At 37.5% G+C, this 13,058-nt stretch overlaps 1 protein-coding gene across 1 annotated transcript; it reads left to right on the top strand.

Moving 5' to 3' along the window:
* Positions 1-119: 119 nt before the first annotated feature.
* On the top strand, positions 120-4,958 carry LOC122607923 (mitochondrial fission 1 protein A-like). Its single transcript, XM_043780998.1, has 5 exons — positions 120-492; positions 3,484-3,640; positions 3,762-3,894; positions 4,385-4,448; positions 4,541-4,958. Exons 1-4 carry the CDS (start codon positions 418-420, stop codon positions 4,410-4,412), a joined length of 393 nt encoding a protein of 130 aa, XP_043636933.1. The 5' UTR covers positions 120-417; the 3' UTR covers positions 4,413-4,448; positions 4,541-4,958.
* Positions 4,959-13,058: the final 8,100 nt, after the last annotated feature.

Genomic DNA, 13,058 nt, shown 5'->3' on the forward strand with positions numbered 1-13,058 from the left:
GTTAGACAAAACACTTGGTCTGGTTTGATTTAAAATATGTTGAAACCTTTCGTCAAAACTGGACCACGAACACACCTGTAATAATAGATAAAGAAGTTGTTTCAAAGACATATTCTTGGGGTATGATGTGCCACAAGTGGCTGAAAAAAATATGGTAAGAACACCCGTTTCTATAACAAGAGGCGTAATATATCTTAAACACGATAGATTTATATTGGGAGAAAGATTGGATAGATATCAACTTTAACGAGAATCCTGAGTCATAAATGCGTTTTTTTCCTGGGTCATAAATAGGTTTATCCCGCACAAGTCAATTACATTATAATGTCAAGGGACGGCAGGGCAAACTGCAGTTTGGGGTTTTCGAAAATTTTCAAATTGTAAGCACTATCCTTAATAATCGATCCCTATCCTCCAATGCTATTCGAGGCGATTCGCAGTTTCTTCACTCCAGGCTATTCTTTTTCTTTGTGCAACTCTACTCTTATCCACGTAAGTATTATTATCATTATTATACTTATTCAGTTTGTTATATTATTATTATATAATGATTATTATTCTTGTTGTTTGCCTTTCGATTCCCTGTTAATCTATACTTACTATATATTAATCTCATCTGCTTGAATTTTAAGTTTTGACATCATCAAAACCACATTACATCAATAACTACACTAGTTGCCGCACCGCCACCACCTCTACTATCGCGCACACCACCTCCACTCCACCCATCACCACCACCACATTACACCGTCGCATAGCATGAGTACCCTTTAGTTGTTCTATGTATATATGGTTTTCGCAAAGTTAAGTTAGAATTAGGGTGTTTTTGCATTTACCTTTTTTTTATTACATGTTTTTTGAAGACAAATATTCAAACACAATGTCACATTCAACCACATATAATCTAATACTAAATTAGGACCCATGTAACCGTGACCTAGCTGTAAGGCATCAGTATCCTTAAACGAGATCTTAGGTCAAACCTCCCAGGTAATTAGCTTCGGGGAAGCTAGGAAAAAAAAACCCGAAACGGTCGCTGCGACTTGGCAATCAAGACCCGTAATCAGCTAAATGGATAAGATTGGGTAAATTTTTTCACTTTGTGGGTTGATTTGGGTGATAGGAAAGAAAAGAAAGCGGGTTTAAGAAACACCCCTGAAAATTCTAAGATGCTAACTGCGGGTCGAGCGGGTCACGACTTGCGGGTCGAGCGGGTCACGACTTCCCACTTAAAAGATTATCCATACATTGAAAGAAACTTAAAGATGATGAATCGATTAGATTTAGCCACCGTCGTTGGCCGGAAAGACGGCGCAACCACCGGAGCCCTATCGCCGGTTGCTGGTCATTACCTTGTCGTCGTTTACCCCATGGTCATGAGAGGAAAATATTTAACAGTTTTGGGGTTGATAGCCATTATTAAACTGCACAAAAATTAAAGGCGATATATATATATATGTCGGAGACGGTGAACAAACAATTTATTCATTTATTTGTTGGAGAATGGAGATGGTTAGCAATGAGAACTAAAGCCGTACACATACATATATAAATAATGAAGTTTTTTTGTGGTATAACTAGGTACACGTGTATAGAAATTGGATGTATGTTGTTGAACAGTTGAACAATTGAACTTCACGTGTATATGTAGCGTATAACTTCCAACTATCAATGCTTTTTTTTTTTTTTTTTTTTTTTTTCAGATTTCAGTACTTTTAATTGAATCATGAAATATGTTTAACTGTTTTGCAAAAAATAAATAATTTAAATAGTTCAAGTTAAAAAATGTGGGTCAACCCGCATCCGACCCGCACCCAACCCGCTTAGACCTGCACCCGTTTTACCCGCATTCCTAAATAGACCCGTTTAGACCCGCACCCATTTTGACCCGCACCCGTTTCGAACCGTTACCCAAACCCACCCGACCCGCCCGTTCCGCCCGTTTTGCCAGGCCTACGGTCACAGTATAGGCCCATGTACATCTATTATTTTTAATAGATCGGACAAATGATTATTCATTATTTAGGCATATACTTGCCTCTATTTTTTTACCACATAATAATGTTGTTTTAACAAAATAAAAAAGTGGAGCATTCACAACTTCAGTCTTTGTGGTTTCCTTAATTTTCTTTCGTATCGAACTTAAAATATATCAAAATACTTTTTGTTTTCTTTTTCTCGTAAGATATATGATACTACCCTGTCAATCATAACCTCCTATTATCCAGCGTGCATAATGATATGATATAGAAAGCTATGGGGGTAATTGTCGTTTCTTTTAATATTATTACTAGTCTCAATACCCGTATGATGAACGAATTGACTATATAAGTCATCATATATATATATATACATACATATAAATATACCATGATTTGTATAGTAGAGATCTCTTCAACCGAAGAATAGATTGCGTTAGTAGTCTTCCAAATACTTCTAGCTGGTAAATTTTCACATATATCATCGATCTGGTCACACAAAGGTATATAAGTTTAGTTAACTAATCAACCATTAATGTAAAATAAATTAAGGAAGTAGATGGCTAGGTGTTTAATTTACAGCATGGATATTATACATACTTTTGACTCCCGGTTGTCAACTCGTTCCGAATCTTGATTTCGAAAAAAGTATTCCTTGAAACTAATGCACTAAATGTATATGTTAGAATGTTAAAAAGAAAAACATATATGTTAGGGTTTATATTTTTAAGGCTTAGTATGCGCAGCCCAAAATACAAACCTAATTCGAATTCTATTTTTACAACAATACTAACATAGATTAATATCTGGCTATGCAGATGTGCAAAAAAGTGATATAACATTATTTTTATACAATTAATTATGGATCAATATTATCTTAATGTAAATAAATAATTATTATATTAGGTAAAAATCATCACATATATTAAAAGACACGTGTCAATCAAATATTATGCCACGTGTCGTTTGAAAAATATCCTTTAATCCTGTTTTAGTATATCATCGTCATCGTCACAATATATAAGATGTATCAGAGTAGTTGCTTATGTTTCAGTATGTGTTTGCAATTTTGAAGTATGCTTTACTTAGCTAGCTAAAAGCAATTTTAGAGTAGTTGAATGTTATGCATATGTTTAAAAAAAGCGGGTCGACCCGACGCGCACCCGTCTGACCCGCATTTTTGAAGTGACCCGCTTCGATCCGCACCGGTTTTGCAAACCCGCCCGCCCCGCCCATTTTGCCAGGCCTAGTAATACCTTATAATAAACTAAGTCTAGATAAAACCCAACATATATCATTGAGTTGTTCATATAATAATTAAGCTCAAACTGTTTTGCTTATACATCAGCAAAAGAGATCTTACGAGTGTCCGTCAACATAACATTGTGAAACTATATAAGTTGGTGATATGCCAATTGCCACAACATCAAGCTAAACATGTTCTTTCTCCTTCCTACGGTTGATGTTTATATATATATATATATATATTTTTTTTTTTTTGCAGTTTTGTCGGCGTGACTATGCTTTAGTTGAAAATAGGTTAGATAGCTCTTATGATGACATAAGAAACGAGTGCCTTTTACGCTTGTCATGGGCTCTGGCTCACTCTAGACGACCTGAAGATGTGCAACATGGGATAAGAATGCTTGAAGGTGAAAAAGGTAATATGTTGATTGTGTAAGAATGAAACAACTTTTCTTGTACTTAGCCTACCTGGAGAGAGTCTTTTATGTCCTTCTGTTCCCATTGCTTAGCTTAACTAGGGTGCTTCTTTTGTGCCAGGTTCATCAGATAACACTGATGACACTTTGCAAATGAAACTTAAGGCGTATATACTTGCGGTTGGGTATTATAGAAGTGTTATAGAAGTGGGGACTACTCGAAGAGCTTGGACCATGTTAACAGCTGTTTGGAGGTATAATCTTTTATCTTATAATCTCCTCTTAAACTATTCATTATTCCTTATGGTCATTTTACATACATGTGGTCATTTCCGAATCTAAGGTCACTACCATGTATCCACTGAAAATGCAAGGGAATACCTTCCATATAGTTCTTATTTCAGCCGATGAGACAATTTTATCTAAGATTATTTAGGTGATACGTCTTTCTTACATTCACAGCCGTTGCTGTGGGTTGTCAGCTCCGGAATTTCGTGTAGACAAATTGGATACGTGAAGTTGTTATGTCTTAATTTTTATTTCATTTGTTTTGATAGGCTACTCAAATCAAGATCACATACCAGTCATCCTTTCTAAACTGGCCAATTTAGTAAAAGTTTGTTTCACCATATGATCCCGGCATTGGATTTGCTTTCCTCTGTTTTCCCACTATTGATCAATAAACCGTATCATCAATATGTTATACCCTTTTGATTCATGCACTATCAATTGTGGATTTTGTAGATTGCATACGACTGGGAAAAGGCGATAAGTCTCAAAAAAGCAATTGAAGTCTGTATCAAAAAAGGTTAGTGATAACCTTTAGAGGACCGTACTATTCATTCATATCACACACTTGGGTAATGAAATTGATGCTGTCACTGTGTTGCTATTTGATAGGGACAGATGGAATGACCGGTATGCATATTGATACCACTGCTGTTGGTGTTATTGTTGGTGTTGGTGTTCTTGTAGCTGGTGGACTAGCAGCTATCCGATATCACAATAATTGAGAGCATACATCATGTGATACAATGTCATTCTCATAATGTGCATAACATTAGTAATATATCCAGCGTTTCGGAAACAAAAATATGAATCTATTAACTTGTCCTTTGTGCTCTTGTGTTTTCCCCTCAACGTTGTTTAATCTGATCTTTTGAGTTCGTTACTTTGATTATGTTTGAACGTGAATGTTATTTACTTTTGAAAGCCTTGTCACTGGAAAAAGGAATACTCTTATGTAAAATTTGTTGTACATATATACTGTATATTTTAACCATATAACAGAAATATCAATAGTCTATAACTTGTGTTATTCCTAATTGTTGGTCGGGATAACAAACTTTTAATAATTTTCTTATCTAGAAATAGCTACGGCTGATGATCAGATGGATAACCAATACTAAATATTTTTATTTATAGAAAAACTCGTTAAAAGAAACCCTTATAAATTTATATAGTAACTACTGAATATAAAAGCAATGAAAAGTATATTATAGGTAAAAAAGCAATGAAAGTATATTATAGGTAAAAGCACGACCAAAAAAGAGTCTAAAAACAAGATTAAACACACATAGGATGATTAAAAATCGAATTTGAAAAAGAGAAAGGGAAAAAAAAAGCAACCAGCGTTCTTGCTAGCTTCAATGTTCCAATGGCGTTGTTAAATTGTTATATTATTGTAATAAATGGAAAACGATAAATTCTTTTAAAAATTAATCAAAAAATCCTCTTAAAGTTTTAAGAAGGTAACATGTGTAATCTACTAATTCTCTTTTCTAATATTGTCACTTTTTTTTTGAACAGTTAGTCGGTATTCGACATCAGGGAACACCTCACCATATAATGGTGAAGCCCTGCACGTACACTCGACTATGAGATGTAAACCATAAGCCGTTATAGGTGATTCAAGTAAAAAACCCACAACCTTGTCACTCATAAGGGTTGAACCCAAGACCTATGGGAAAAACCAAGGATGCATCTGCCAATTGAGCTAGCTTCATTTGCCTCCTGATTTTTTCACATGTCATCATCCAATAGTTAAGAGGATTTTTAGGTTATTCTTTTAGAAGGATTAACCATTTCCTGTAATAAATAAAAGAATTAATTGAGCCAATGATGACTAGTCCAACTAGTCAGAAACATTCCAGGTTTTACCCATGGTCTTGAATTCGATCATTTAAGGATGATAAGTCTTGGGGTTTTTACTCCGAATACTTGTAACGGCATAGTCAACATTTCATTGTCTAGGGTACATTCAAGGCTTCACCATTATACCGTGAGCTTTCCCTGATGTCGAATACCTACCGAATGTTCGAAAAAATAAGAATTAATTTCATATTATGGTTTGCACATATTCATTCCCTTCAAAGTTTTTTAGTAATTTTCTTCTCTAGTTCAAGTTTTATTAGCAATTTACATCCCTTTAAGTAATGTCGTCAATTTCCCTACGTCAAATGGAATCACGTGCCACACATGTTAGGGCTTTTGTGTTTTTTCCTTCCTCACAGATACGTTTTATGCAACTTGGTGCGTGATGATATACCCATACGGAGCTTTAGCTCCGTACCCGAAGCAGAAGCAGAGTACGAAGTCACCTTCGCACAAGTAAACCCATAACGGAACTTAACTTCCGATTAATATGACTATTCCGGAGCTCCGAAGGTAACAAATACCGAGCTCCGAGGAGATATACAATAGAGATCGGATGAAGATCTTTCCTATGATTAATCTATTAAATATATATCAAGCTCCGATATACTCGGGCATAATTAGGTAACAAGATTACCACAAATCTCCTCAAGAAGGAAACAAGATATTTACAAAGGAGGAAGAGATTTACCCTAATTCTCTTACTCTCTTCTCCAAGTTATCTACCCTCTATATAAATAGAGGAGGAGCCTCACCGCATATTCATTCATACTCACTTATAACATATCGAATTCCTAAACCCTAAGTCGAACACAAATAAACCTCACGCAAACACGCATCATGCAAGAAAAACCCTAACTCATAGTTTATTCGACCTCTAAATAAACCCCAAACAAAACCCTAAGTCGAACGAATCGACTTAGACATAAAACCACTCGGCGTAAAGCGGTCTCCGACCCTCTGAACGTAAGAGAATCGCCGAATAACACCAACAACCCCACTCACACCTCCGGTTGAGCCATAGTGCGATTATTTGATCAAACAAATTGGCGCCATCCATGGGACCTCTTGTCCTCGAAACCGAACCTAGCCACGATCAAAATAAAAGCATTATGTCGAACCTAGATTCCCTACCAGAAAAACATGGGCCGAAGATCGCTCACGGTTACAACAGAGATGATGGTGAAGACCTCCCCGCTGAGATCGCTAGCTTCCTCGGCACCTAGGAGGATGACGATCCTACGCCTTCTCTCGAACAACCGTCGGATCGGTCGGCACGCAGCGAAGTACGCCGCCTGATAGGACCAGAGGGAATGAGAAGATCGCGCTTGCCTCAAAACAAGCGACAGATCGACAAACGATATTACGAAAGTTTACAAATACCAGAGACACCAAGTAAAGCCCGCACTGTAGCGATGCTACCGGCCGAAAAAATGCCAGGGACACAAAAACGTCCAAGTGAGAGCCTCGGACCAGGGCGAAGGGATCAGAACCCGAGCAAGCAAGATTCCCCCGGTCTGTACATCCGAATTCAAAAACTCGGACCACCAGACACCGGAAGCCTGGCCTCACCGGAATCCCAGGACGTCCCTTTAGGAACGACACGTACTAAGAACGCAGCGGACCCAAAGAGCACTCCGCCAGCAGCCCAAACACAAGACATGCTTGTCCCTGAGCCACCTGACAAGAAAGGTATTGTATCTCCGAGGCTAAGGAACCCACCCCATAGCGCGACCGCATCAAAGAGCTAGGGAAAGCTCGCGACAACCTCGAGGGGTTCGCCCGAAAAGGCGCTCATGTCGCAAAACCAGATCTATGGTAAACTTGCTCGGCGGTCTCCGATTATCAAAAAGGTGGGGTTTGAGGTAAAGCTTTAGGCCAGGAGAAAGACCTCGACACCTCGTCCTTTCCAGAAGGAGGGCTAACCAAAATAGTAAGCCTGCAACAGGAAGACCTCGCGACAAAGGCACGGGAGCATAAGCGGATAAAACCCGAGCCGGACACTCCGTGCTCAGGTCGAGATAATTTCTCCTAGGGACCCTCAACCACAGACCTAAGCATGACCTCTAGTGGACTCATAAAAGAGGAGACGAAAATAATGCTCCAGAATAAGAGCACCTTACCGCCCAGAAAATCCAGGAGGATAGGGTCAGGCAAAAGGAGGAATACTTCCGAAGACACAGAAGAACCTCGAGATCCGGGGACCCAGGAAAAGGTATCAATCGCGGGTGTGTCAGGAGAACCTGGAGGAAAGATGTCCACACTAATAGATAAGCAGATTACTGACACTTATGTACAGTCAAACTACGACGTGTTATGTACAGTCAAAACGTATATCTCCAATGCCTTTGACTGTGAGTCGAAGATCATTTCCAAGCTTGACAGAATGGTTGAAGCTTTCATTTAGATTAGTGAACCATTCTTTGGTACCCGTCATGTGGTTCGAACATGCAGAGTCTAGAAACCACACTCCCTTCTTTGTCGGTTCTTTCAATGTGGCATAAGTCATCAAGAGAAGATCTTCGCCTTCATCGAACTCGGCATAGTTTACTGGTCTTTCTTCACGGTTGCATTCATAGGCGAAATGCCCCAATTGATGGCATCTGTAACATTCTATGGTTGATTTGTCAAATTCGGGTCTTGACCTGCCACGTCCTCGTCCCCAACCTCTGGTTTGTGACCATCGCCCTCTTCCTCGACCTTGACCAGCTACTTCTATCTCTGTTTTTAGCACTTGTTCATCGTTAATTTTTCGAGAAAGTTTCTGCTCTTGTACAAGCAAGGAACTTTGTGTAACACCCGTCGTTTAAAAACATGGATTTCCAAAAACTTTCGCCTAACGGCGTTAAAAGAAAGCGGAAGTAAACTTTAAAAGTCCAAACCAGCAAAATCTGTTTGGTTTATTCATAAATGGTGTTACTAGCCATATCATAAAAACAAGTCTAAATGGAAACCCATCGGTTGCCCAACATCAAACAACCGACTGCATTATCAATACAATTCTTTTTTATCTAAACATAAGGCAAATGTCTAAAGCGAGCAGCCACTATGGGTAAACTATAGCCAGCTTCAAGATCATCTACCCATGCCTCACGTCTTCTCACATCTACCTGCTCACTAATGTTGGACCTGAGGGAACAACACATTTTGAAAGAGCAAGTGTTAGCTAACGAATTAGCTAAGTAAGATAACACATAAGTTATAAAACGTCTGTCCATTGAAAACATTATATAAAATTCGTATTAAATCATTAAGGCACATATAACATCAAGCATCACATCATCCACAACATATCATCGCATTAAACATCATCATAATAGGTTGGATCACCCTAGATGTGCCTAGTCATCTTTTACTTCACATATATCATATGAGCATCATCGTATAGTGTGACATAAGTCACTTACATTAGGCGTGACATAAGTCACTTACATTAGGCGTGACATAAGTCACTCATCACATATAAGGTGTAAATTTGTGTGTAGGCGGTCATAAGACCTAACAGGGGACCTCACACCCGACTGGATGGATAAGCTTTTCAGCGGTCCATCAATGTCGTTAAGGAATGGCAATCCAATCTAGGAGTAGTCCGTATGTTCAAAGACATTGGTGGGTAATCACTCCACCCGGAGATACTCAAACCACGTAATTACGTTGCAAGGAGCCACCCAAGCAACCATATACGCACTCACCGGGCAAGGGCAAGTACGGGTTAAGCTTAACACTTTCATATCATATACGAGCTCGGTTTTCATCACATATAGTTTAGGTGTCCACGTTACCTAAACATCATCACATATCATCTTTTACGTTTGGGCCCTTAAACGTGCACGTGTCATGGCAACTTAATAAGTCTAGTGAACTAGATGATCAAGCCATGTAATCATGCACATTTCACATATCATCAACATATAGCACATTTCAATTCATCTCAAGATGTTACATAACATTTCATAGCATATCATTACATCGCATACATTGTTACATCACGTACATCATCATATACCATTGCATATCGTATATCATTACAACATTGCATATCATTTATCATCTCATATCATATATCATTTCATAATAACTCAAAACATTTCATATCATATCATAACGTCACATATCTTTGGGGTAGCATTTCAGGCTTCAATATGCATATACATAGCCCATATCACCTCCCGTATAATACCGAATGCCCATAAGCAACCAAGATATCATTAGGGGAAGTTATTATATGAAAACTATGTTTTTGTTGAACCCTCAGCATGTCAAAGTAGTGTATCTTACCTCGTAGAAGAACACAACAAATGATAACGTAAGTTACCGAGCTTTGCAAGTATTCCCGACTACCTATAATCATTAAACGACATAATGAGCTATCAATTACCCACTATTTATGGTCATGACTCAAGCCTAGATACCTATAATTATCACCCATGACAAGACTTGATGCATCGGAGGTTCGTTTAGTACTTTACAACTTACATATCTCGACGGAACATGGAAATCACTCACTAAATTAACTTTTCTGTAAACTTGACATCGTCCTCAACTTTAAAAGCATTACCATTAGAAAGTAGACTCTCTCACGATTCCGTGGATAGCTTATTTGTCAAAAACGGAGTTACGGTTCAAAAGTTATGATCGTTTAAAAATGTTAACAAAATCAGTCCCTAACGGGAGTTACGAAAATTTGTAACGGGAGTTATGAAAATTTGTAACGGGAGTTACAGTGGAGGTGTTACCGCAATTACCCAGCTAACGGGAGTTACACAATCGTAACGGGAGTTACGACTACCAGACGTGAAAAAAAAACTCCAAAACCTAACCAAACACATCCCAAACGACCCCAAACCTTATGAACGATTCTTGTACCTCAAAATTCATCATTTTAAGATCATAATGATGCAATGAAATCATTGATTAACTCTTAATTGTATTACATCACAATAACAAACGTTTTAGGTTACCGAATCGATCAAAACACTTGTTTAAGACATTTATTGATCTTCTAATGACCTAGATCAGTTATGGATCTGATTATATGATATACAATCAATTTTGTTATACCTTTACTACCTGTAGATTACAAGAAGGATGCAAAAGGCTTGATCAAACACACCCGAAATCACACGTTTTGAAGGCTTTTGCAAAGGAATCGAATGGAGAGGAGGGGGAACAGTTTGGAGAGGCCAACAACTGATACTTTTGTTTATGATTAGGGCTAAAGGAACCCCAATCAGCTGGACCAACCTTTCTAAAGCTTACACTTAAGCCCCTCAACTTTACATCTTCACATCTAAGGCTTAAACGACTTAACGGGAATACTTACTAACACTTTAATCACATTTAATCATCTTAAACACATTAACACATGAATCATTAAGGCTTTAAAACCTTACACATAATGCACATTAATCACACATAAACATTAAATCTCTTAAAGACTTAACGGACATGTTGTGTTGACTTAACGACTCAAGTCAACCGTTAATTAAAAGTTCGGGATGTTACACTTCGTAATTCATCAACCGTCATCTCGTCGGTGTCCTTAGATTCCTCAATGGAGCACACTACATAGTTGAACCTTTGTGTGAGTGACCTGAGGATCTTCTCCACCACTTTAACTTCATCCATGTCCTCTCCAAAGTTCTTCATCTCATTGGTTGTTGTCCATACATGACCGAAATACTCATTCACACTTTCACCCTCTTTCATCTCTAAGGTCTCGAACTCTCTTCTTAACCTTTGCAGTTGGGCCTTCTTCACTCTTGTATTTCCCTGGTACTTGCTCTTCATGGAGTCCCAGATCTGTTTAGCCGTCTCCTTATGTGTCATGGTCTTCACTATCTGCTTGTCGATAGACTGGAACAGATAGTTTTGGGCTTTCAGATCCTTGAGACGCATTGCTTCCAAGTTTGATTGTTGTGCAGGTGTAAATTGTACTCCTGCACCAGGTTCATCGTAGCCAGGCTCAATCACAACCCAGTATTCCTTTGATTTCAACAATGTCTTCATTAACAAGCTCCAATGTTCATAGTCTCCGTCGAACTTTGGAACACTAGGTACTTGAAAATTTGAATTATCTGCTGCCATTTTTCTCAAATGTTCCTCTCAAAGGTTTCTCTCAAACCTGGCTCTGATACCACTTGTTTGATATCACGCTCACTCACTGCAAGCTTCTCTACTTTTATTCCATAATAAACTGCTATATATATGGCACAAAATACAACTGACTCCTAAACTTACTACTAACGTGCACCTACAAACCAAGTCACGATTACCACTAACAATAACCATAAGACTCGGACAACTGAAGACCAAGTCAACAGTCCAAACTCAACAATTCAAATGAAACAATTAGACTAAAATAAAAGCAATAGCCGATAAAGACTATGCAGACTCAGCAATATAACTTGGGCTGAAGCCCATTATTTCACAAGATCCAATAGACTAAAATAAACCCATTTCACATTGAACATGATCAAGGGCTTTAACAAAACTTACCCACCGCGCATTTCATCAAACATCTTGTATATGCTTCATCAAATATAGCCATGGATTCACAAAATACCTGCAACAATCGGCTTAGAATCAAGATTAATAAATCACCAAAAATAAAAAAGTCACTATAAAATCAATTTGTAAAAACTCAATAATAATATACAAAATTGGATTAACCAAACGTAAATCATAAATTAAAACCTTGAGAAAGCATATTTGTGAAATTGAAGATTGTTTATATGTATTTATATACGTTTGATTAGAAGAGAAGGAAGTGATATGAATTTTGAATGAGTATGTAAACCAACAAATAGATATAGAAAAGAAAAAAAAAGTTCTTCATGTGCCAAGCATGTCGGTTTAAGGCTTCTCATCTACCTAAATTCATTATTATCACTTCATCATTCAATTTCGTACATTATAATAACCGAATATAATTAAGAAAATCGGAATTAAGGTTACCCTCATTTAAGAACCATGTATACATTATAATGGCCTTATTAGAATTACATTTATCCTCATTTAAGAACCATACATATACATACACTATAATAGCCTCTTTAGAATTAAGATAATTAGGTTTAATATTAATCTAGTTAATGAAATCCTTAATTAACAACATTAAGAGGGGCCAAACCTCCTTGAGGCTCACAACTTTATATGTATATAGATAGTTCATAATTATGTTCAACTTTTTCATAAATATAATAAGTACCAATCAACTCATATACGTAAACAATTCGTACATTATATGGATATTAAGACTAGT

Source organism: Erigeron canadensis, chromosome 7 (genome assembly GCF_010389155.1).
Source record: "Erigeron canadensis isolate Cc75 chromosome 7, C_canadensis_v1, whole genome shotgun sequence".
Lineage (NCBI taxonomy): Eukaryota > Viridiplantae > Streptophyta > Magnoliopsida > Asterales > Asteraceae > Erigeron > Erigeron canadensis.